The 26,279-nt window shown below is 47.2% G+C and overlaps 1 protein-coding gene across 13 annotated transcripts in view; it reads right to left on the bottom strand.

Annotated features, from left to right (window-relative positions):
* The window catches only part of msi2b (musashi RNA-binding protein 2b), a 431,971-nt gene that overhangs the window by 152,129 nt on the left and 253,563 nt on the right, over positions 1-26,279 (bottom strand). For all 13 annotated transcript variants that reach the window (XM_055657603.1, XM_055657605.1, XM_055657606.1 and 10 more), the window contains exon 7: positions 24,478-24,526. In XM_055657603.1, the coding sequence (XP_055513578.1) occupies positions 24,478-24,526 (49 nt within the window). The remainder of the gene's footprint in view (positions 1-24,477; positions 24,527-26,279) is intronic.

Here is a 26,279-nt window from a genome sequence, read left to right as displayed (position 1 = left end):
CCGCACTGTATCTCGAACCTAAACAAAAAATATATCTGTTTGCTGCTGATTTTGGTAAATCAGTTTTTGGTAAGTAGTTCAGAAATCATTTGCAACGGCATTGGCACAGTTAGTCAGTCCAAGCTGGGGTAATCAGTAAATTGATTACTGTAATAACACTCAGATAAGCTTTCTACAGAGAAGTGATTGGACAGGCCAATAGCTCAAGCTGAAGCAGGACACATGAAGGTTTCCTCAGTGAATTTCACAAAGGCTCGCTGGAAAACTGAACCCAACTGTTGATATGCAATCATGGAAATTGTCCTTGCCTCACACACAGCGCGTTCAGTCCGAAATGACTAGACCACATTTCTCTCTGCAAGACACAAACTAATGTAATCCCACGCTCTCTGCACCATTCAGTATTAGATGTATTAACTCTATAGTTCTTTAGACATTAGAAATACAGCGCGGAAACAGGCCCTTCAGCCCACCCAGTCCACGCCGGCCAGCGATCACCCCGTACACTAACCTACACACTAGGGACAATAATTTTTACAACTTATCAAAGCCAATTAACCTACAAACCTGTACATCATCCATACGGGTGTCAGGGCTTATGGGGGGGAGGGTTGGAGAATGCGTTTAGGAGGGAGAGATAGATCAGGCATGATTGAAATGCGGAGTGGACTTGATGGGCCGAATGGCCTGATTCTGCTCCGATCACTTACGACCTTATGACCTTTGGAGTGTGGTGGGTTACCGAAGTACCCGGAGAAAACCCACGTTGTCACAGGGAGAACATGCAAACTCCGTACAGACAGCACAGCATCTTAATCCTCTCTGCTCCACAGAAATATTCATCAGTGAACCCCTAAGATTCAGGAAAACAAAGGCCAGTTCCAGTGAACAGTGTGGATGAGGAGGCTTGTGCACTAACAAGACTATAAGACAACGTTGGAGCAGAATTAGGCCAATCAAGCCTGCTCCGCCATTTGATCATGGCTGACCTATTTTTCCCTCTCAACCTCTTTCTCCTGCCTTCTCCCCATAAACTTTGACACCCGTACTAATACAAGATGGGATGTTTAAAAAAAATCCCATTCGGGCTTATTCCGTGCAGAATAACAAGAGGGATGGGGGGGGAAGAGTCTTTGCTTTGTTTCATTATTCAAAGGAAAGGTGACTCAGAGAACATCAACATGCTCAGAGAACATCAACATGCAATGGATGAAACAGAGCCAGTTGGCCCACTGTTCTTAGAGCACACACGTTGCTTGCAAGGTCATCATTTGGTGTTATCGGAGCAGCAATAATGAATCTTTAAGTACTCAAGTGACTTTTGTGGATGTCAGCCATGAACTAGTGGGGAGCACTCGTTGACTTGGGGTTTGGGGTTCAAATCCCTCTTGGGAGATTTATGGGCCGGCACTCCAGTGGGAGTGCTCCGTCTTGGACGACATCTTATCCAAGGCCCAGCAGGTGGTCAAAGCTGGAAGCGAGAGGTTCCATCGCCATTAATTCAAAGAGCCGCAGGGTTCTGTCTTTGATGTCTTGCTGCAACTGGACCGGCAGCTTGTTGTGTGCAAACTAGAAGCTGCCCTAATGTACACAACAACAGTGTATTTCAGAAAGCAACTCTGCCTGCCCAGCAGCATGGAGGGTGGCACGGTGGTGCAGCAGTACATTCGCTGCCTTTCAGTGCTTGTAGACCCTTGTTCGACCCTGACTACGGGTGCTGTCTGAACGGAGTTCGTACGTTCTCCCTGTGACTGCATGGGTTTTCCGCGGGTGCTCCAGTTTCCTCCCACAATCCAAATATGTACTTTGGTAACATTATCCCTAATGTGTAGGATAGTACTAGCGTACGGGGTGATCGCTGGTCAGCGTGGACGTGGTGGGCTGAAGGGCCTGTTTACATGATGTACCTCTAAAGTGAAGTACTAAAGAGTCTGCCTTCACCAGCCAAGATTTGCAACCCTCTCCATCTACATCTACTGCTTAAGAAGCTCCCGAAAGCCTGTCTCTTTGATCACCTCTGTTAAATTCTGTTTGATAATGCTGTGACCTCGGAGCACTTTAGTGTATTAAATGTGATGCATAAATGCAACTTGTTGTGGTTGTTGGAGACCAGGTGTTGGTAAGGGCATCACAAGGACATATCTAATAAAAAGGAACTGCAGATGCTGGTTTATATCAAAGATAGACACAAAATGCTGGAGTAACCCAGCGGGTCAGGAAGCATCTCTGGATAAAAAGGATTTGGTTCACCACCCTTCTTCAGACTCATTTTATCTGTGGTTCCTTTTTTAGAAAAACAGCATGGACTAAGACCATTCGGCCCACCAGGTCCACGCAGACCATCAACCTGTTCACACTAGTTCTATGTTATCCCACTTTCTCATCCACTCCTTAAACATCAGGGGCAATCTCAGACCTGAAGAAGGGTTCTGACTCTTCTTCAGGCTAGTCACGGGAAAGGGAAACAAAAGATATAGCCTGAAGAAGGGTCACTTATTCCTTCTCTCCAGAGATGCTGCCTAACCTGCTGAGTTACTCCAGGGTTTTTGTGTCCACCTTCAGAAGTGCTTGTTTTCTACTGAACACTTCTTTGTGGATCTCGAGATTTGATTGGAACCGCTGCAACATCCAGACAATTGAATTTAGCTGAAGGTGACATCTTTGACACGGAGCACTGCCCTGGGTCACCCAGCAGTGTGTGCAGGGGACTGGAGATTATGATACTGGGCACGTAATCTAGAGATTCGAGGTTCACCCTGTGTCTCACCCTGGCACTTTGGGAAGATGAATATAGCTTTAAAATAAATAAGAAATGAAATATTGGTTTCCCGTTAAATATAAAGCTCCAATGGTGTAGAAATGTCTTTGTGAAAAAAGCACGAGACATCTGTAAGAGATGTAAGAGGTGCTTGTTGAATTTGACACTTCATCATTGTTCCGTTTCGGGACATATGACAATTAAATACTCTTGGTTCTCGACTCTCGTGGCAGAGTACAGCATGGAAACAGGCCCTTTGATCTATCATGTCCATGTAGACTGTCGAACACCCATCTACATTCATCTCTATTTAATTCTCCCCTCACGTTTCCATCAACCTATTCCAGATTGTATCACTCACCTACACACTAGGGGCAATTTACAGTGGCCACTTAATTGACTACTTCGCGCATTTTTGAGATGCGAGTGGAATTTGGATCACTTGAGGGAAATAGATCGGGAATAGAACGGGTAGATGCACAGAAGGTCTTGCCCAGAGTAGGGGAATCGAGGACCAGAGGACATTACTTCAAAGTGAAGGGGAAAAGATTTAATAGGAATCTGAGGGGTAACTTTTTCCACACAAAGGGTGGTGGGTGTATGGAACAAGCTGCCAGAGGAGGTAGTTGAGGGTGGGACCATCCCAACATTTAGGAAACAGTTAGACAGGTACGTGGATAGGACAAGTTTGGCGGGATATGGACCAAACGCGGGCAGGTGGGACTGGTGTAGCTGGGACATGGGCAAGTTGGGCTGAAGGGCCTGTTTCCACACTGTATCACTCTACGACTCTATGATGCCATCACAGGGAGAAATTGCAAACTCCACACAGATAGCACCAGAGGTCAGGATTGAATCTGGGTCACTGAAGCTGTGAGGCTTGTACCACCGTGCGGCCTTCACTTGGCCCATCATAGACTCCAGGTTCCTCAACGTAATAACTAGGCTGTGCAATAATGTACGACCTTGCCCTTATCATGTGTCCGCACACTGTGAATGGCTCGATTGTAATCATGTATTGTCTTTCCGCTGGCTGGTTAGCACGCAACAAAACCGAGTCACTGTACCTGGGGGACACGTGAAAATAGACTTAACTCATCTTCATTTGAGAGGTAGAACGAGGGAGGAGAGGCAGGTTCATGGCAGAATGACCCAGTGCAGAGGTAACTAAATGATGATAGGCTTCAGCAGAGCAGGGAGAGCTGGGGAAGGAGTGGAGATCAACACCCAGAGCTGGGAGTGCTCTCCGCTGGTGGTGAATCAATGAGCATCAGTTGATTGGAACAGGCTCAGCTGTGACATTACCTGATGACATTTGCTCGGTCTCACTGGACTTTTCATAAAGTTCAACGCAAAGCAGTAGGTCGAGGTTTATTATTGTCACATAAACCGAGGTAGAGTGAAAATACTTTGCTTAATTAGTTTAGTTTAGTTTAGTTTATTGTCACGTGTACCAGGGCAGAGTGAACAAATTTGTCGTGAGCTAACCAGTCAGCGAAAAGACTAGACATGATTACAATCGATCCGTTCACAGTGTACAGATACATGATAAGGGGAATAACATTTGGTGCAAGGTAAAGTCCAGTAAATTCTGATTAAAGATAGTCCGAGGGTCTCCAATGAGGGAGATGGTAGCTCAGGACCGCTCTCTAGTTGTTTTGCTTGTTCTCCAAACAGAACGGTACCAGCAGGCCTTGTTTCAGGTTAAGGATAGAGGACAAACGTGGGCAAAATGAATTGGCTTAGATGGGGCATCTTGGTTGGCATGGACAAGTTAGGATGAGTTGTTTCTGTGATGTGTGAATGTCCATCCATTGAGAGGTTGTACAGTTGGAGTAAGACCCCTTTGTCACTCCTTGGAGTGAGAACCGTTCGCACTGAGCAAGGCCGCCAGCCAAGAGCAACACCTACCACCAATCCAGGATGCAGGTGACAATGGTAGAATGACACAACTCTGAGACGAGTGAATGGGAGGAGCGCAGATATCGCAGTGCTTTGTGGGAATGGAGGAGGTGAGAGAGATTAGCTGGAGCACACTGCTTACAGAAGGTGTGGGCGAGGAGGCAGATGCGTCCACAACGTTGAAGCAGTATCGGGGGTGCGAGCCTGATTCACCAAGGCACAGGAGGAAATGCAGCAAGTGTTGGTAAATGGGATTAGCATGGTCCGAATAGGCTTGATGGGCCGAGTGGTCTGTTTCTGTGCTGTATTGCTTTCTAATCATTGAGGTACACAGTGAATGCTAGGGCTTGCACAGTGAATGGTAGGGATCTGGGGTGTGTTGTAGAGCAGAGGGATCTAGGAGTACAGGTACACAGTTCCTTGAAAGTGGCATCACTCGTAGATAGGGTGGTCAAGAAGACTTTCGGCACATTGGCCTTCATCAGTCAGAGTACTGAGTGTAGAAATTGGAAGGTCATGTTGCAGTTATATAAGACGTTGGTGAGGCCGCATTTAGAGTATTGAGTTCGGTTTTGGACATACACATAGAAAAGATGTTGTCAAACTGAAAAAGGGTGCGGAGAAGATTTACGAGGATGTCGCCAGGACTTCATAGAGTGAGGGAAGGGGCAGGACTCCCTTCAGTCGGGAGTGAGGCTGCACTCGTACAGCAACCTGTCGCACTAGATTACAGGACGGAAGGACTCTCCCCAGGGCCTGACAGCCACCGCATATCATCTACTGATTATCCTGACAGATATACGGACACCTGATCAAAATAAGTCCCAGCCATTCTCCAGCTGCAGGTGTTGGAGGAGAAAGTCTGACGCAGCTAATCAGTAATGCAAGTGTCTGGGCTAACCCACAGGAGAAAGGAGCAAGTTGCAGGTAAACAAGAGACCAGTGACATTGGAAAATGGTGATTGCAGAGAAGCCTGCACTGAACTGTGCAATGATTAGTACAGGTGTCAGGAGTTACGGGGAGATGGCAGGAGAGTGGGGTTAGGAGGGAGAGATTGAATGGGGGGGTAGACTCGATGGGTCGAATGGCCTGTTTCCACGCTGTATGACTGTATCTCTAATACAACAAAAGATTCTGTAAATCCTCAGCTGATCAGGCAGCGTGTCTAGAGAATGTTGGAGTCCAACGTTTCCGATCAATGACCTTTGCAGAACTAGAACCTAGAACAGTACCGCACAGGGACAGGCATTTTGGAACGTAATGTTTGTGTCATACATGATGCCAAGTTAAACTCATCTCCTCATCAGCCTGTACATGATCCATATCCCTCTATTCCTTGCAATAGCATGAGCCTATCGAAAAGCCTCTACTGCCAATGCAGTCCAGGCCCCTGCACATCTCCATTAGACTTTCCCTCTCCCACTTTATGGTCATGTCCTCTAGTGTTGGGCATCTCCACCCTGCATAAGAGGTTCTGACTGGTTTCCCTACCCATGCCTCTCATCATTTTTATACACTGGATGGTGGGTACATGGATTGAGCTGCCGGAGGAGGTAGCTGAGGCAGAAACTATAACGTTTAAGAGACATTTGGGTCATGGATAGGAAAGGTTTAGAGGTATATGGGCCAAATGCAGGCAGGCGGGACTAGTGTAGATGGGACACCTTGGTCGGCGTGGGCATTATGTACCTGCCCATATGTCTTTTAAATGTTGTGTTACCTGCCTCCTCTGGTAGCTCGTTCCATATACCCACTACTGTTTGAATGAAAAAGTTGTCCCTCCTATTAAATCTTTCCCCTCTCATGTTATATGTCCTCCTGGGGTCCAAGGAATAAAGCCAACCTCTTCCAATGGCTCAGTCCCTCGGATCCCAGCAACATCCTTGTACATGGTGGCGCTGCAGTATAGCCACTGCCTTACAGTGCCAGATATCCCGGGTTCGATCCTGATTACGGGTACTTGTCTGTACGGAATTAGTAAGTTCACCCGTGACCAGCGTGGGTTTTCTCCAAGTTCTTTGGTTTCCTCCCATACGGGTTTTGTAGGTTGTTCAAGAAGGAACTGCAGATGCTTGAAAATCAAAGGTAGACAAAAATGCTGGAGAAACTCAGCAGGTGAGGCAGCATCTGTGGAGCGAAGGAAATAGGCAACGTTTCGGGCCGAAACGTTGCCTATTTCCTTCGCTCCATAGATGCTGCCTCACCCGCTGAGTTGCTCCAGCATGTTTGTCTACCTCAGGTTTGTAGGTTAACTGGCCTGGTATAAATTTAATATTGCCCCTATTGAAGGGCAGTGTTAATGTGCGGGGATCGCTGGTTGGTGCGGACTCAGTGGGCCGAAGGGCCTGTTTCTGCGCTGTATCTCTTAAACTAAACTAAACCTCCTCTGCACCCTTTCCACTTTAAGTGGCCGAGGTCAGGATCGAACCCGGCACTTATGAGATGGGCAGCTCGACTGGCCCCACACCGATTAGGGAGGGCATTCCAGGGCTTATGGTATCAATGGCGGAAAGCACAGCCGTGAAGAGTGAGGGAAGGTAACTGGAATCGTTTGGTCAGGCTGGAGAAAGAGTAGTGTCCAGGCCGGGCCTGTCCCCACACTCCCCCCCCCCCCCCCCCCCCCCCCCTATTCGTGCCCTTGGTATCAGGGCAGCATTTGGGCAACGGCACAGGAGAACCAGAAAGAAACTCGCTCTAAGAAAAACGACAAGAAAATACCAAGACTGTCATTCTGCTCACGAACTGTCAAACTCAATCGCTCTTATAAAAAAAAAAATCATATCATGACATGGTAATAACCATTTTAAAGAAGATTATGATAATAGACCGTTTATATTGTAACAAGTTTATTACCTATTTTATTAATATACGCACACAGAAATCTTGGCACTAGTAATTTTTTCTCTCCCTTTGTAGGAAGGGAGAACAAAACAGTGTGAGCTTTTCTGCAGAAACCATCACTTAATCGTCTGCTTCTGAGAACAAGTATTGTCAGGGTAATTAAAGTGAGACGAGGCCCGCTGCAATGACTCTGTGCTGTGTTGTTCCTCTTATCTGCTAACTCTTCATTACAATAATATCGCTCACTCCCTCCCCCGCACTATTTGGACGTTCAATCAAAATGCAAATGGGAGGATATGCGGCAGGTGATGAAGCAGTCGGTTTGGAGGGAGTGGCCCACCCTCCCCTTGCCAACCGTGCCTTCCCAAACCATGTAGAGGTGACGGTTCCTCATGGGTTTGGCATGGTGGTTCAGTGCCCTCTCTGCTAATGGTCCCTCATCTGCCCTGGCCCTGTGGACCAGTGTCCCTCCTGTTAATGGGTTTCTCCTCAAGAGTGAAGGCCGTATGGAGATGGAAGAGTTTGCACCTGTCAAATGGGGAACAGGTCGCAGGGAAAGGAATTAAAATTGCATCCCAGATGAGTTTGCAGGCACGGGAAGAGGGGCGGTTCAGATACCTCCACCTGGTTCTCACGTCATCTAGCAGAGAAGGCAATGTTTCTTCAAGGGCGAGAAGAAAGATGATCTCAATGGTTATTCCAATGGTGGAAGGCATCAACATCGTCACCAGGCCAGGCCAACCCCTAAAACCCCGGCCCAGTGCCACCAGGACAACGGGACTTTAAGGCCAAGCTAAGACTCTACGGACACAAAATGCTGGAGTAACTCAGCGGGGGAGGCAGCATCTCTGGAGACCATGGATAAGCAACGTTTCAGATCAAGACCCCTCAGGTCCTCCTCCTCCTCTCCTCAAATGGGAGTTCTGCTCTCCCACTCTACACCACATCTGCAGTTCTTTGTTTCTACATTAAGACTACATTTTTAAGGACTTTGAAACGAAAGATATAAGACGATGCCAGAAACCTGGTGACGTTTGTACACTGCCTTGGTGTAATCTACTATTCACACAGATTCAGCGTGGAAAAAGCCCCTTCGGCCCACTGAGTCCGCGCCGACAAGTGATCACCCCGTACACACGCGCTTTCCTACACACTAGGGATAATTTACGATGTTTTCTTATCAAAGCCACTTAACCTACGAACCGGTACAACTTTCGAGTGTGGGAGGAAACCGGAGCTCCCGGAGAAAAAAAGCACGTGATGACTGGGAGAACGTACAAACTCCGTACAGACAGCACCCATAGTCAGGATCAAACCCGGGTCACTGGCGCTGCACGGCAGCAACTCTACTGCTGCGCCACCGTGGAGCCCGCGTACACTCTTGTGTTTGGGTATCATCGTGCTCATCCATAGTGAATTATTTACTGAATTGTATGCAAAAAAGAAATTTCACCGAGCCTAGGTACATGTGACAGTAAAGAACTATTAACATTTCTAGGATGCAAGGTAGCAATCCCAGATCTAAAGCACCAGCACTGACAAAACCTCTTGGCTTTTCCCAAAGTGCTAAATCCTTTGCTGCTTTCTGTTTATTTACGGGGTTAAAGAACACCCTAAGAGGTGATTCCCTCCCCAACCCCCTCTCTCCCCAACCTTGTCTGAACCCATGCTGATGATCAACGCTGGCTTTGCGACCTTCCCTCCGGCCCCTTCCCTCAGGGAGCTTCCCTGATCCCAGCATCAGCCGGTGATTTTCGCTAATTCATTATTTATCAAACCCATTTCCACACAGTGGCACTCGGCGGTAAAAGTCGCGCCAACAGCTGGCCTCACCTACCTGGCAGCAGCTGTTGTACGCTGGCCTGACAATTAGACCCCCCCCCCCCACAGCCCTGCGCGATCCCGGTCTATTTATACACCTGACTGGATCCCACTGGGGCTCAGGCAACAAACAGACCAAACCTTTGATTGTGCTGCTAACTGTCCCAATAATGAGATCTATCCCATCAATTTTTCAATCTCCATTTAGATACATATTTTCCTTCGTGCAAAGCCATCTCGATTCGGAGCCGCTCCAGTGCTTCTTGATGGGAGTCTGTGAAACAATATGTTGTAACAAGCAAAGAACGGTGGATCTTGCAACAAGAATGTGTGTGTGGTGTGTGTGTGTGTGTGTGGATGTGTGTGTGTGTGTGTGTGTGTGTGTACACGCGCGTTTTGTGGGCATGTAAGTGTTGCAAGCATCTGTGTACAGATGTTTTGTGTGTGCATGTGTATTTGTGTCTGCATGTATTGCGTGTTTTGTATGTGCTTCGTGTGTGTGTGTGCATTTTATGTGCATATGCATTTTGTGTGTGTGTTGCATGCGTGTGTGCATGGATGTTTTGAACGTGCAAGTGTATATTGTGTGTGTGTGTATGTGTGTGTGTGTGTGTGTGTGTGTGTGTGTGTGTATGTATGTGTGCATGTGTGTGTTTTGTGTGCAAGCATGTAGAGTTAACCCATTGTTCAGTGAGAGGGTTGTCTCTTTATATTTCTTTGTAAGATATGGGCAAAACCAGCATCGATTGCCCCAAGTGTCTGTTTCAGAGGGTTACTGGAGTTGTGCATGGGCCAGACTGTGGAAGATACAGATTCTCTTCCCTGAAGGAAATCAGCAAACCAGGTGGAGTTTTACAGCAATCTGGTTGTTCTGTGGTCAACATTATGGATATAGCTTTTAATTCCAGATTATTTTAAAATTAATCAAATTAATTTAAATTCCATACCAGTTATAGTCAGATTCAAGCGTTCATCCCCAGATCTACTGCCCAGGCCTTTGAACTGCTTGCAACGTTACCAACTCGATACACACCGACTGCTTGCTAGTTTATAGACTCTTAGAGGAAAGTCCTTTATCCAGTTACACCCATGGCCTGCTTTCTGATAAACCTACTCAATTAAATTATTCTCTCTGGACATCCCTCTCTGGACCCCAGTCCCCTCAGCAATCAGGTCCATTCAATCCAAACCACAAGAAGGGTCTCAACCTGAAAAGTTGCGGCTCCATGTTCTCCAGAGATGCTGCCTGACCTGCCGAGTTACTCCAGCACTTTGTGTCCTTTTGTGTATTTAGCAGCATCTGCAATTCTTTGTTTCTACCTTCAATACCTGATCACATTAGCAGGAGCCAGAACTCCTGTTCGTTATGATCAGACTGTTGGGTTACAAGATGCAAACATGCCAGTGCAAGGGCAGCTGATTTCATTCCCTACAAAACACCCCCACCCGATTATCCAGGGCAGGAAGCCCAACTGAAGTATCTGCAACAGGGCCAGGTAAGCCCAGAAGCATCGGTGGGGAAGGGAGGATTCTGGCGCTCTTTGGCCCATGTGTCCCCATGCCACAAAGTACATCTTGACCAATCCAGGAGAACCTGCATAGAACACTGCTTAGTGCTGAAGTAACTCAGCAGATCAGGCAGCATCCCTGGAGGATAGTAGCGTCCCGACCCGAATCGTTACCTATCCATGTCCAAGCAGATCACTATAGATGTTGCCCAAACCAGACGACTCTCTGTGCTGGTCCTAGAAGTAGATTTGTAATCATTCATTACACTCGTTCCACTTCTATACCTCTGCTCCAACAGAAACGTTACACCCTTTATTCTGTATCAGTACAATGTGGATGGCTTGATTGTGATCTTTCCGCTGACGTTTCAGGTCGGGACCTTGCTGTTTTCCAGGGATGTTGCCTGACTCACTGAGTTACTCCAGCACTTTGCGTTCGAAGGATTCTAGCATCAGTGGTTCCTTGCTTCTTCCTGGTTCGATCCTGACTACTTGTGCTCCTCTGACTGGAGTTTGTACGATCTCCCAGGGACCGCGTGGATTTCCTCCGGGTGCTCCGGGTTTCCTCCCACATCCTGAAGACGTGCGGGTTTGTAGGTTAACTGGCCTCTGTAATCTGCCCCTAGTGTGTAGGGTGGTTGATTTGAAAGTGGGGCAGCATAGAAGCAGTGTGAACGGGCGATCGATGGGTCGGCGTGGACTCGGTGAGCGGCAGGGCCTGCTTCCACGCCGTATCTGTAAACTAAACTAAAGTTCCAAGTAGCCACTGAATTGTGACCATTTCAGGGAGCAGGGCAATGTAGTGGATTGGAGCCACATTCAGGCAGGCAAGGAAACAATGGGAGCCTTCCTCTTCTGTGGCTCATCTGTGAACTGGATGGGTTTTTACAACAATCCAAGAACTTCACGGTCACTATGACTGCTACAAATCCAAATGTATATAATTGCTTGTGGTTAAATGCTGTTGGAGTTGAACTTGTTGCCAGCTCAGGCAAGCAGACATGCTGTCAGCAACTGCTGTGTTATTGTGTTCTTTACCTGACATCGGCAAAGTTACCTTTGAAACGGATTTTTTATTTATGATGCAGAAACCGGCCTTTTATTTCAGGTACAGAGAGTGTGCGAGAGTCCGAGGACAAGTGTCCACTGAGCTGTGACCCCAACGTGATCCACGGTCAGTGGACACGCGTCAGCCAGATGGACATGCTTCACCGCACAAGCCCAAGACATGGCGATGGATGGGTGCCTCTGTGATTTACCACAGCTTTCCCTTCAAGACCAAGGCCACATATCCAATTAATTAAGGCAAAGTAATAATTAACCAGCTAGCCCGGTTGGAAAGAAGGGAGGAGGTCGGAGGTAGCGTACTTTTATAAGTTCTCGGAGCAGAATATCAGGCCATTCGGCCCATCAAGTCTACTCCGCCATTCAGTCATGGCTGATCTACCTGTCCCTCTCAACCCCATTTTCCTGCCTTCTCCCCATAACCTCTGACACCCGTGCTAATCAAGTATCTGCCAATCTCCAACTTAAAAATATCCTCCAAGTGCAGCCTGACTCCGCTCAGAACAATTGTGTGCAGTTCTGGTCATCCCATTACAGAAACGAGGAGCGGGCTTTGGACAGGGTGCAGAAGAGGTTGACGGGAGTGCCGCCTGGATTACAAGGAGAACCATGGAGTCATACAGCATGGAAACAGGCACATCAGCCCAACTTGTCCATGCTGACCAAGATATCCCGAATACACTAGTCCCATGTGCCAGTGTTCGGCCCATATCCCGCTAGACCTTTCCTATGCCACGTGCGTCCAGATGTTTTTAAATGTTGTTATAATACTAGGATGTTGGACCAACCTGGATTGTTTTCTCTAGTATTGCCGGAGGTTGAGGAGAGACCTGATAGTAGATGTATAAAAATGCATGAGGCATAGATAAACTCATCTCATCTCGACAATGCACAGACCCCTGATCCTCCTTTGAAAGGGGCTGAACTCACTCCTGGAATTTCACACAAACAACGCCGTGGAACAAATGCCAAGTTGAGAGACACGCCAACATGCTAGTCTTTGCCAAAAACACTCCCTAGGATCGAACGGACAGGGGCGGCACAGTAGTGCAGCGGTAGTGTTGCTGCCTTACAGCACCAGAGTTCGAACCTTACTATGGATACTGTCTGTACGTAGTTTGCGCGTTTTCCCTCTGACCGCGTGGGTTTCCTCCGGGTGCTCCGGTTTCCTCCCACATCCCAAAGGCGTGCTGGTTTCTAGGTCAATTGACATCTGTAAATTGCCCCTAATGTGGAGGATAGAACTAGTGTATGGGTGATCATTGGTTGACATGGACTCGGTGGGCTGAAGGGTCTGTTTCCACGCTGTATCTCAAAGACGAAAAGCTAACGTTGTCCGGAGCCTCTCCGATTAAGTCAGAGGCGTTCATTTTGCAGGAAGCACCAGACTCCCAAAGCAGAGCTATGATGGGCCTCAAAACATGGTCATGTAAGTGGGAGAAATTCTCTCCATTGATCAAACGTTACATGGCATTGCGCAGTACAATGGGAGATAATCATGTATTTCAACTATTTACGATTTGCAACTGTTTGCAGAACACTCTTCAAACAAATACCTTTGATTTCATCCTGGAGCGCAGCTGAATTCCCTTTCATACAGTTAAATAGGCAATGCAGGAACCATGTTATTGACCTGAGCAGGCATCTCCGCTTCTTGCCATTCAATTAGAGTGTGGCTCTGCTATATCGCAGCGTCACAGCTCTGTGACCATTCAAACTCTTGCCCGATATGAATCTTTCAATTTCAACTCTGAAATTTTCATCCACTCCCGGGCAGTTTTGATGTAATGGGTCGGTGATGGTAGGGGGGAGCAGGACAGAGCTCCAGACTTCTACTACCTTTCTTGTAAAGAAATGTGACGAACGTTGAATTCTCCAATTTTAGATCACCTCTAACTAACCCCCCTCACACAACACCCCCTTTCTCTCCCACCCCCCCCCCCCCCCCCCCCCCTTCTCCTCCTCCTCCTCCCCTCTACCCCACCAGGACTCATACAGGCGGGTGGGAGGCAGTGCAGTGGATATGGGAGGATGTCTATGTGGTAATTAGTCAGTTAACTGGACACCCCATGTGTGTTGGTGAGTGATAGAATCAGTATTTGTACATCTATAAAAACGGGGTAGTATTAGTGTTATTAGTGTAGGAAGGGGCTGCAGATGCTGGTTTAAACCGAAGATAGACACAAACACTGGAGTAACTCAGCGGGACAGGCAGCATCTCTGGAGAGAAGGAATGGGTGACGTTTCGGGTGGAACAGCGGACACAGTAGATGAGGTGCAAGTGAACCTCTGCCTCACCGGGAAAGACTGTCGGGGTCCTTGGACAGAGTCGAGGGGGGAGGTATAGGGACAGGTGTTGCATCTCCTGCCGTTGCTGGGGAAAGTACCTGGGGAGGAGATGGTTTGGGTGGGAAGGGACAAGTTAACCAGGGAGTTGCGGAGGGAACGGTCTTACTCTTTGCAGAAAGGGGTGGAGATGGGAAGATGCAGCTAGTGGTGGGATCCCGTTGCAGGTGGCGAAAATGTCAGAGGATTGTGTGCTGTATGCGACGGCTGACGGGGTGGAAGGTGAGGACAAGGGGGACTCTGTCCTGTTGCCACTGGGGGGAGGGGGAGCAAGGGCAGAGCTGCGGGATATCGAGGAGACCCTAGCGAGGGCCTCATCTATGATGGAAGAGAGGAACCCCTGTGCCCTAAAGAATGAGGACATCTCAGATGTCCTGGTATGAAACACCTCAATGTGGGCGCAGATGTAGCATAGACGGAGGAATTGGGAGTATGGGATAGAGTCTTTGCAGGAAGGCAGGCGGGAGGAAGTGTAGTCCAGATAGCTGTGGGAGTCAGTAGGTTTATAATTGATGTCAGTCGATATAGAGGGATATCACGGGGAGAACGTACAAACTCTGTACATAAAGCATTCATAGTTAGGATCGAACCCGGGTGCCTGGCGCTTTAAGGCAGTAACTCTATCGCTGCCCTAGAAACGGAAACTGCCTTGTAGACCTTGATTGTAGAACAAGTGTAAATGGGTTACACAAAAAAGCTGGAGAAACTCAGCGGGTGCAGCAGCATCTATGGAGCGAAGGAAATAGGCAACGTTTCGGGCCGAAACCCTTCTTCAGACAGTGTAAATGGGTGTTTGATGGGTGGGGGGGGGGGGGCACTCAGTGGGAGGAAGGACCCTTTCCACCCTGTATGACTCTACAACCCATGAAAATGGATGAGGCTACTACCCACAGTGCTGGACACACGCAGAGCCGCTCAGGAAACAGACGATCATATTCAGAAGGGAAATGGATAATCATTTGAAAGAAAAACATATTATAGGGCTCGCGGGAGGAGCCAGGGGGAATGGAACTAATCAGAGAGTCCATCAAACAGTGGGCATAAGCACAAAGGACCAAATGGAACTGAACTGTTTGATGTAGAGAAGAATGTAAAGAATACTGATGTCCACACATTGTCCACGTGCAGTCACTAAAATGCTGCGCATTTATCAGCATTGACCCAAGGGACGTTAGCCAGCCCTCTGAACCAAGCCCTCATTGCCACAGAAAGCACGCACATCAGTGACGTCACCCACATCAACACCTCGCCTTTTGTACAATGGCTAAAGGGGACAAAAGAAAGCATAGTGTTATGGCAACAATGGAGCGGGGTCAAACAAACAGGGAGGCGCAACGGCGCTGAAAGACGGCCACTGAATGGGAACCATTGTGTCTGAAAAAAAGTGCCGCTGTGAGCTGGGTTATACCATTACAAGCAAACACCAGATAATCTATGGAATCATTTCTGCGTGTAACGGGGAGAAAGTCTGAAGCTCCCTGCAATAAATGCTAACTGCTGCACAATCGATAGGTATGTTCAAATCAGTGCTCATAAGTTTGAGGAGCAGGATTAGGCCATTCGGCCCATTAAGTCTATTCCACCATTCAATCATGGCTGATCTATTCTTCTCAGAAATGGGGCCCAAAACGGCTCATAGATTGCTCACAGCCTCGCACCCCTCCTCATGCCCCTCCACACCCGTTGTAAACCACCTGGGTTACTCAGGAAAGCATTGTATCCACCTATCACTCGAAATGAAATGATGAAATGATTCAATTTATTGTCATTGTCAGTGTACAGTACAGAGACAACGAAATGCATTTTTAGCATCTCCCTTGAAAGGGAGACACAGGGCGTCGCGGTGTGCCCGCGCCTGCCGCCGTACATTCCATTACAGGCAAAGGTGGGTGAAGTGTCTTGCCCAAGGACACAACGACAGTATGCACTCCAAGCGGGATTTGAACCGGCTACCTTCCGGTCGCCAGCCGAACTCTTAGCCCATTGTGCTATCTGTCGCCCCTCTTGCCAGGCTTTGTCCCACCCCACCTGTCCCATCCCACTACAATCAGACTGAAGAACTTTCTGCTGCACCTCGGGACACGTGACAATAAACTAAGCTCAAACTCAAAGACGGGCCCCGACACGAAACATGGCCAGTCCATATCCTCCAGAGATGCCACCTGATCCGCTGAGTGACTCCAACACTTTGTGTTTTTTTTAAAACCAGCATCTGTGATAAGCCATCTCAAAGGACAAAAGCAACATATTTCCTTCTCCCAGCACCATGTGAATGAAAAAGGTTTTTATTTTAAATGGCAATCCGCTGGCTTTATGGTCACCCCTAACAAGGAATGATTTTCTAATTACTGACTTTATTTAATTAACCCATTTTAAATTCCCCTTGTGGGATATGAACTTATATCTCCAAACCAAACGTCCACCCTTCCAGATTTACGAGCAAAATAAAATAACAACGCCGGCTGCACCCCTGTCAGACTAAAACTTGTGTGGTCTTTCTCTTGTGGTGAGTAGTTTATATATGGAGAATGTGATGGGTGAGAGTGAGGGGTGGGGAGGAAGACCATAAGATGTAGGAGCGGAATTAGGCCATTCGGCCCATCAAGGCTGCTCCACCATTCGATCATGGCTGATCTATTTTTCACTCTCAACCCTATTCTCCTGCCTTCTCCCCGTAACTTTTGATATCTTTACTCATCAAGAAAGGGACTTGGTAGTGAGGATTCAGAAATAATTTATTTGCAAGTTAAATCGGTAGTAAGGAAAGCAAATGCAATGTTAGCATTTATTTTGAGAGGGCTAGAGAATAAAAACAGGGATGCAATGCTAAGGCTTTATAAGGCACTGGTCAGACCACGTTTGGAGTAGTGTGAACAGTTTTGGGCCACATATGTGAGTGTTGGAGAGGGCCCAGTGGAGGTTTATATCAGGGATGAATCGACTAACAAATGATGAGGGTTTGACGCCGCTGGAATTTAAAAGAATGAGGGAGGATCTCATTGAAACTTACCGAACAGTGAAAGGCCTGCATAGAGTGGATGTGGAAAGGACGTTACTATTAGTGGGAGAGGCTAGGACCAGGGGGCATAGTCTCAGAATAAAAGGACGTACCTTTAGAAAGGAGATAAGGAGGAATTTCTTTAGTCAGAGGATGGAATCTGTGGCAGTCATTGCCAAAGACGGCTTGGGTAATTTTAAGATGGAGATCGACACATACTCGATTGGTAAGAGTGTCAGGGGAGAAGCTAGGAGAGTGGGGTTGAGAAGATCAGCCAAGATCGAATGGTGAAGTAGACTAGATGGGCCGAATTGCCTACATCTGCTCGTGTGACTTCTGAAGACCAGCATGCTGCTCAGATTGAGGGGGGGGATGTCACAAGAATGCACATGAGGCACCGTGCAGAGTATCGTTGAGTCACTTCAAGCCACAGGAGAGGATTCTGAGTTACATCTTCAGGGGGAAAATATCTAAAAATTAAACTTGACACACAGGCTTAAAAAAACCCTCACTTTGAAATGTATGGTTCTATTTGGTGGACATGGATCCACGACAAATAACAGTATTCTTTTAAGCAGACAAAGCGGCAGCAATGCTAAATTTAGCTCCAAGAAATCTGTTCTGAAGCAGTGAATAATGGCAGACAAACATTTCAGCAAACATGTAATTTGACAGAAACAGCTTTGCATCTTCTGGGCCCACTGTTCTATTTAATTCGTAACTTTATATTCAATAGCAATAAAGTACATTTTCATTTATGTTAAAAAAATGAATCTATTATCATCTCCCCAGCATGTTGAAAGCGAGTGTTTTTGCCAGATATATTAAAATGATTTCTGCCAATTCTTTCATCCTGAGCTGCCTGACTATCTAAAAATAAACTTTTATTATTTAAATGCAAAACAATTGCTCATCTACATTTCGATCATCTGCAGTGTCAGTCCTGGTTTGTAGATGGGCTGTTCACTGTCACTGGACGAACGTAGATCTATCTATCTGTGCCTGCTCTAAGCTGAGAACTACATGCTTCTTCCCCTTTGCTCCAGCTATTGTACTGGATTGTATTTAGAAAAAAAGGAACTGCAGATGCTGGTTAATACCATAGATAGACACCACATGCTAGAGTAACTCAGCTGATCAGGCAGCATCTCTGGAGAACATGGAGCGGTGACGTGTGTGTTGGAAGGAACTGCAGATGCTGGTTTGTATCAACAAATAAGACACAAAGTGCTGGAGTAACTCAGGCAGGTCAGGCAGCATCTCTGGAGAAAAAGGATGGGTGGGGCTTCGGGTCGGGTCCCTTCTCCAGGCTCATAGTATTTGGTGTTTTTGTTATAGATACAGCATGGATAAAGGCCCATCGGCCCAGCGAGTCCGTGCCGACCTGTTCACACTAGGTCTATGTAATCACACTTTCTCATCCACTCCCAAAATATTAGGAGCTATTTCAGGGAGGCCATTTAACCTACAAACCCACACGATGTTGGAATAGAGCATAGAGCAGTACAGCACAGGAACAGGCCCTTTGGCCCACACCGACCAGCGATCCTCGCATATTAACACTATCCTACACACACTAGGGACAATTCACCTTTATACCAGACCAATGAACCTACAAACTTGTACGTCTTTGGAGTGTGGGAGGAAACCAAAGATCTCGGTGAAAACCCACGCAGGTCACAGGGAGAAGGTACAAACCCCGTATAGACAGCACCCGCAGTCAGGATTGAACCTGGGTCTCTGGCGCTGTAAGGCAGCATCTCTACCACTGCGCCACCGTGCCCGCCCACAGGAAGTTTCCGCAGATCACCAGCATTCCCTGCGCGGTCGTATCCCGGGCACTAAATTCAGAAACTGAACGACTTACATAACGTGCTATATAGTCTAGATTTACACATAGAGTTATAACACCACATTTAAAATCCACATCAGGTGTACTAAGACAACGTTATTAAAGACTGATAGTGTCTGTCACCATAATACATCTGCCCAATCTCAAGGGATTGTGAGAGGAGATCTTCCACTGTACAATCTGCAACATGCGGTGAGCTTCACAGACCAACTGGGCAAACAAGTTCTGCCTCCAGTCTTTAGTGCACGTATACCATCGATTTCCTGGCACCCTTGGTTCCAGAGCCTTGCCGGATTATCCATTTTGCTGGAAACAGCAGAGGTTGCGAAATAATAATTCACCGATACACCTCTCACCCACTAATTATACCGCCCACCCCCATGTCTCGAAGGCACTATGGACTGCTAGAAACTTAACAAATTAACAATTAACAAAGCAGTAAACAATTAGCTCTTGCAGGACGGAGGCACGCATCACCAAAGAGCGTGGACCACACGCAATGCTCTCGGGATTCTGTCCGGGTTAGAGGTGCCAGAAAATCGGTGGTGTAGCAGTTATCATAGATGAATGGAACTTAGCTCTGAAACCTCCATCGAATGAAACTATTATCTCCAGCTCTGCCCTGCCAAACCCCTGCCTTCATGGATCATACTCCTAAGCCTTCCCTTTTATTGTTTGTTTTAGTTCAGTTTAGAGATGCAGCATGGAAACAGGCCCTTCGGCCCACCGAGTGCCTGCTGACCATCGATCACCCGTTCACACTGGTTCTATGTTATCCAAATTTCTCATCCACTCCCCGCACACAATTTTACAGAGGCCGACTAATGTATTAACCTGCACGTCTTTAGGATCTGGGAGGAAACATAGAAACATAGAAATTAGGTGCAGGAGTAGGCCATTCGGCCCTTCGAGCCTGCACCGCCATTAAATATGATCATGGCTGATCATCCAACTCAGTATCCCGTACCTGCCTTCTCTCCATACCCCCTGATCCCCTTAGCCACCAGGGCCACATCTAACTCCCTCTTAAATATAGCCATGAACTGGCCTCGACTAATCTATAAGAGAGTTCCTGCGCTCTCTTTAGTTATTCTCATCTCGGTTTTAAAGGATTTCCCCCTTAAGCTGTGACCCCTTGTCCTGGTCCTAACATTGGGAGAATCTTGCATCTAACTCCAACACAGAATTTTGTAAGTTTCTATAAGATCCCCTCTCAATCTCCTAAATCTAGGGAGTATAAACCAAGTCTATCCAGTCTTTTTCTCTGGTCCTGACATCGCAGGAATCAGTCTGGAAAGCACGTGGCTGAGAACTGTCCACACAGACGCTCTCACATGGGATTCATCAGTTTCTCCCCCTTTCAATCATGAGCTGTCCGCTCTCACCTTCATCCATCCCCCGCAATCATGGCCAATCTATCTTTCCATCGCAATCCCAATCTCCCTTCTCCCCATAACCCCTGACACCCGTACCAATCACAAATCTCTTAATCTCTGCCATAAAAATATTCATTGACGGCCTCCACAGCGTCTGTGGCAATGAATTCCACAGATTCACCACCCTCTGCCAAATCGAATTCCTTCTAATCTCCTTTCTAAAGGTACGTTCTTTTATTTTGAGGCTGCGGCCTCTGATCCTAGACTTTCCCACGAGTGGAAACATCCTCTCCACATCCACTCTATCCTCCAGTGGTCACAGCTCAAAGTCCTCCTTGTTTTCCCTTGTAGCTCGGAACCTCTGCATGGTCGAGGTTCAACACTGACACCAGGTGCACTCTCCATGCCAGTGTATTTGTTGACTCTGGGATTGGAAAGGTTTGAGATGACAATTCTTTCTCATCAACACTCTCAGTTCACTCGCTCTCTTAACTCTTCTGGCTGTTCAGGATGTTGGGCTCACACTGCTGTGGGTTTTGTGGAGTTAAGAGTGGACACAAATCCATACACCATATCTATTACCGCTAACACATGCTCCCGGTGCTCAAAGCCTTTGCATAAACCATATTTAATAACAGCATGCTGATTACAGCCTGCGCTTAAAGTGAGCTTTTCCTTTGTAAAGAGGATATCAAAATTATTTCAGTCTGTTCCGCTTTCGTGCTATCAAACGTATTCTAAAAATAAATGATATTGTTTAAATGCAAAACAATTTCTAATCTACATTTCAATCAGATGAATTGTCAGCCCTGCTTTCTAACATGCTGTTTCTGTTGCCGACTCCTCTGAGATCCATTTTAGAACGAGTAGAGCAAATTAAAGTATTTTACAAATATGGCTCCAAATGTCAGTCTTGGTCCCTGTCACATTTCTCGTGTGTCATTTTGTAGCATATGCTCGCGGCAAACTCCGGCACTGAGATCTGCTCGCAATGGTAGCTGTCGAGTCCCCATCAACTGCAGACTGGAGGGCAACCTAACAACAGAGTTGTGACTGTGCTAAACACAACCCCCCAGTACAAAAGCTAAATTGTGCAGGAGTGAAACACTAGTTTAGTTTAGTTACCGTAAGTTTAGAGAGACAGCGCGGAAACTGGCCCTTCGGCCCACCGAGTCCGCACCGACCAGTGATCCCCTCACACTAACACTATCCTACACACACTGTGGGACAATTTACAATTATACCAAGCCAATTAACCTACAAACCTGTATGTCTTTGGAGTGTGGGAGGAAACCGGAGATCCTGGAGAAATCCCACGCAGGTCACAGGGAGAACGGACAAACTCCGTACAGACAGCACCCGTAGTCAGGATCAAACCCGGGTCTCTGGCGCTGTAAGGCTGCACCACCGTGCCGCCACTAAATAGCCACTGCAGGGCTTCGGCCTTGGTCCACTTGCTCAGAAGCTCATGAGTCCCAGTTGTAATCAGCTCCCAAAGGTCTGCTCTGTTTTTATCTCTACTTCGACTCCCAATACCCCCACTTTTGCTCCATGTTCCTCGATATCCCTTATCCAATGGTGGCCGTACATTAGATTATTTTTGTATTAAACACGGTTCAGAAGCAGGCGTGGAACATGCATGGCACGTCTGCTCTGCCTTTCATAGGATCCTCTAACCCCCTAACTCAATCTTCTTATCGGCACAGTTGGTAGAGCTCACACCCACCAGAGACCCGGGTTGATCCTGCCTTCAGGTGCTGGCTGTGTGGAGTTTGCACGGTCTCCCTGTGACCGCGTGGCTTTCCTCTGGGTGCACCAGTTTCCACCCACATCCCAAAGACGTGCGTAGTTTAATTGGCCTCTGTAAATTGTCCCTAATAGGTAGGGAGTGGATGAGAAAGTACGATAACATAGAACTAATGTGATAGTCGGCGTGGACTCGGTGGACTGAACGGCCCGTTTCTACGTTGTGTCTCTAAACTAAACTAAACTAAACTAATCACACATGCCTAAATCTTGCTCAATCGCAATCATACTTGTTGATAATCTATCAACAGCTCACTGAAGCCAGAGAATGCCAAAGGGGAACCTTTGAAAATAATCCAACTATATTTTTTTGAAAAGCTTTTCACTCAAGATGTCCTGACCAAGAAAGATTCTGAAGAACCAAATGAACTCAGATGATAGCACCCCGACACTTCACTTCCAATGATAAAATACTCTTTGACAACAACTCAAATCCATCGTGCTCCTCTGCACTTCACAAAGCGAGGCATGTAGCAGCAGCATTTAGTTTTAGTTTTAGAGATACCGTAGGGAATGTATATAAAATGATGAGGCATAGACAGTATATAAAATGATGAGAGACATAGATAGGTTAGATAGTCAGTACTTTATTCCCCAAGGTGGAAATGCCCAATACTAGAGGGCATAGCTGTATGGTGAGAGGGGGAAAGCTTCTTGGAGAAATGCAGGAAAAGTTTTTTTTACACAGAGGGTGGTAGGGACCTGGAATGCATTGGTGGAGGCAGATAATGTCAAGAGGTTTAACAAGCTTTTATATAGGCACATCGGTTTGCAGAAAATGTAGATACCTGGATCACCTGCAGGCAGATGAGAGCAGTTCAGCGCGGCACAAATTGCGGGCGGAAGGGCATGATCCTGTGTTGTGCTGATCAATATTCAATCCTCTATAAACAGGTCCTTCGGCCCACTGAGTCCACGCCAACCACCGATCACCCATTCACACTAGTTGTACATTATCCCATTTTCACATTCATTCCCTGTACACTAGGAGCAACTTATAGAGAGCCAATTAACCAACAACGCCGCACGTCTTTGGGATGTGTGAGGACACCGATGCGGCCTATAGGGAGAACATGCAAACTCTGCACTGACGGCAACCTAAGGTCAGGATGGAACCTGGGTCTCAGGCGCTGGGAAAGAAAAGGTTGAGGCGCAGGGTGCAGGATGATGGCAGCTCTCCCCACTGACCATACTGCCCAACCTCCTCCCTCACACACACTCAGTAGCACTTTATTCAATGCAGCCCTGCAGCCTCTCTGGCCAAGTGTAATCAACTTTAGACTTTAGAGATACAGCATGGAAACAGGCCCTTCGGCCCACCGAGTCCACTTCAACCAGCGATCACCCCGTACACTAACCTACATATACTAGGGGCAATTTTACAATTTACTGAAGCCAATTCACCTACAAACCTGTACGTTTTTGGAGTGTGGGAGGAAACCGGAACGCCCGGAGAAAACCTATGCGATGGCAAGGACATACAGACAGCACCCGCAGTCAGGATGGAAGCTGGGTCTCTGGTGCTGTAAGGCAGCAACTCTACCGCTGCGCCACCGTGCCGTCCTGTAATAGCAGGGCATGAAGCCCTTGAGCAACAGTTCCATGGTTAAAATGGCCAATGATATCACTGAGAAGTGCAGTGGAAGAGGCGGTGTACAGACCGGTGAACGAACCTGTGCTTAACTGCAGGAGACACACAACACAAAGCGAATCGAGAGAATTCAACGCAACCAACATGAATAGACCATCAGTGTTGCAAAATACAAGGCATCTGGATTCTGGTTCAGATGGGATTCGGCAGTTTCAACATGACAGCAGTAATAATGCCTCCGATGAGTAGGAACATGAGCCGTGTTTCTTCTGGGAACGTTTAATACATCAGATTATTTGAATGGTATTGTCAGATGGCAGCTTACATAATCTGTCAATGTTCCATATTGCCTCTGCCAGGGGCTCATTTGAACCCACCCCGCTGAGTTACTCCAGCTTTTTGCGTCGATCTTCTGTACCAATTGCCCCAAGATGGCGCCCGAGCCAAGGCGACTCTCTGCATGCTTGTCCCAGAAGTGGATTTGCAAGCACGCATTACTAACGAGATCCTTGCCATTGAACCGACAGATACGTTGGCACCCACCCCCATAGATTGAAGGCTGCAGCAGTAGTGGGCGTGGGCACGCCCTGACCAAGGGTGATACTCACTTACCTCTATGCCTGTTTGTTGTCTTGTCAAACATCAGCATGGCATCCTCTACCTGCAACACATAAAGGAGGTCAGGTTAGATTTAGACTTAGAAACAAGCAACTGCAGATGCTGGTAAATACACAAAATGTTGCAGTAACTCAGGCTTTAGACTTTAGAGATACAGCACAGAAACAGGCCCTTCGGCCCACTGAGCCCGTGCCGACCAGTGGACATCCTGTACACTAGCACCATCCTACACATTAGGGACCATTTACAAGTTATACTGAAGCCAATAAACCTGGAACCCTCAACGTCTTTGGAGCGAGGGAGGAAACCAGAGAACCACAGCAACTCTACTGCTGCACCACCATGCCATCCCTCTGGTAGGAAGAGCTTCGAGTGATGTTTCCGGTCGAGTCTGAAGGGACCCGACCCGAAACACCGCTGCCTATCCATGTTCTCTAGAGATGCTGCCTTATGCCCCTGTCCCACTTAGAAAACCTGAACGGAAACCTCTGGAGACTTTGCGCCCCACCCAAGGTTTCCGTGCGGTTCCTGGAGGTTGCAGGTGGTTGCCGGAGGTTGCAGGTGGTGGAAGCAGGTAGGGCGACTGACAAAAACCTCCGTGAACTGCACGGAAACCTTGGGTGGGGCGCAAAGTCCCCAGAGGTTTCCGTTCAGGTTTCCTATGTGGGACAGGGGCATTACTTGCTGAGTTGCTCCATCACTTTGTGTGTCCTTTTGAAGTTTTGGATTTGTTCAGCTTCAATAAATTGCGTGGGGTGGGGGGGATGGGGGAACTCAAAGCAATCCCGAGCACAAAGGAGGCCAAGTGCAGTTCTCACAAGATGAGCAAAGTCACGACTTATTTAGTTACCTGGGGTAACAGAGGGAAACTATCTCCAATAGTCAACAGTCAAGAGTGTTTAATTGTCATATGTACCAAAAGGGAACAATGAAATTCTTATACAAAAGGATTATAAACACTGAACCTCAGTAGATATCAGAACTAACAAACAAAGTTTAAATAAAAACTAGATTAGGTTTAGGTTTATCCTTATTGTCATGGCATGCCACACTGAGGTACAGCGAGAAGCTTTGTTTTACACGCTATATGAACAGATCAGATAGTATGCTACGTGAATCCAATCAAGTCAAACTCAAGTACAATAGATAGAGCAAAGGGGAAGAAACAGAGTTGAGAATATAGTTCTCAGATCAGATCAGATTCAGATTTAATTCAGATTCAATTTTAATTGTCATTGTCAGTGTACAGTACAGAGACAACAAAATGCATTTAGCATCTCCCTGGAAGAGCGACATAGCAAACGATTTGAATAAATAATAATAAGTGTCCGGTGGGGGGGGTGGTGATTGGCAGTCACCGAGGTACGTTGTTGAGTAGAGTGACAGCCGCCGGAAAGAAGCTGTTCCTCGACCTGCTGGTTCGGCAACGGAGAGACCTGTAGCGCCTCCCGGATGGTAGGAGGGTAAACAGTCCATGGTTGGGGTGAGAGCACTCCATCAGTAGATGGAGATCAGTCCATGTAGACCATCAGTTCCAGAGACAAAGTCCAATGTCCGCAATGGGGTAGAGGTGATTTGGACCGTACACCAGCTTATGGGGAGGACCGTCCGGAAGCCAGATAACGGAGGGGAAGAAGCTATTCCTGATGGTGCAAGGACCAGGGATTACTTTTGGACAAAAGGAGAACTGTGAAGGGACAATATTTCTTCGGCACTGAAAATACTAAGGATCTACAAATGGCTGCCTGAAGGAGCGGGGGAAATAGAATCAGCCTGTATCTTCAAAGAGAACTGGA

Source organism: Leucoraja erinacea, chromosome 28 (genome assembly GCF_028641065.1).
Source record: "Leucoraja erinacea ecotype New England chromosome 28, Leri_hhj_1, whole genome shotgun sequence".
Taxonomy (NCBI): Eukaryota; Metazoa; Chordata; class Chondrichthyes; order Rajiformes; family Rajidae; genus Leucoraja; species Leucoraja erinaceus.
This window is presented reverse-complemented; position numbering and strand designations above follow the sequence as displayed.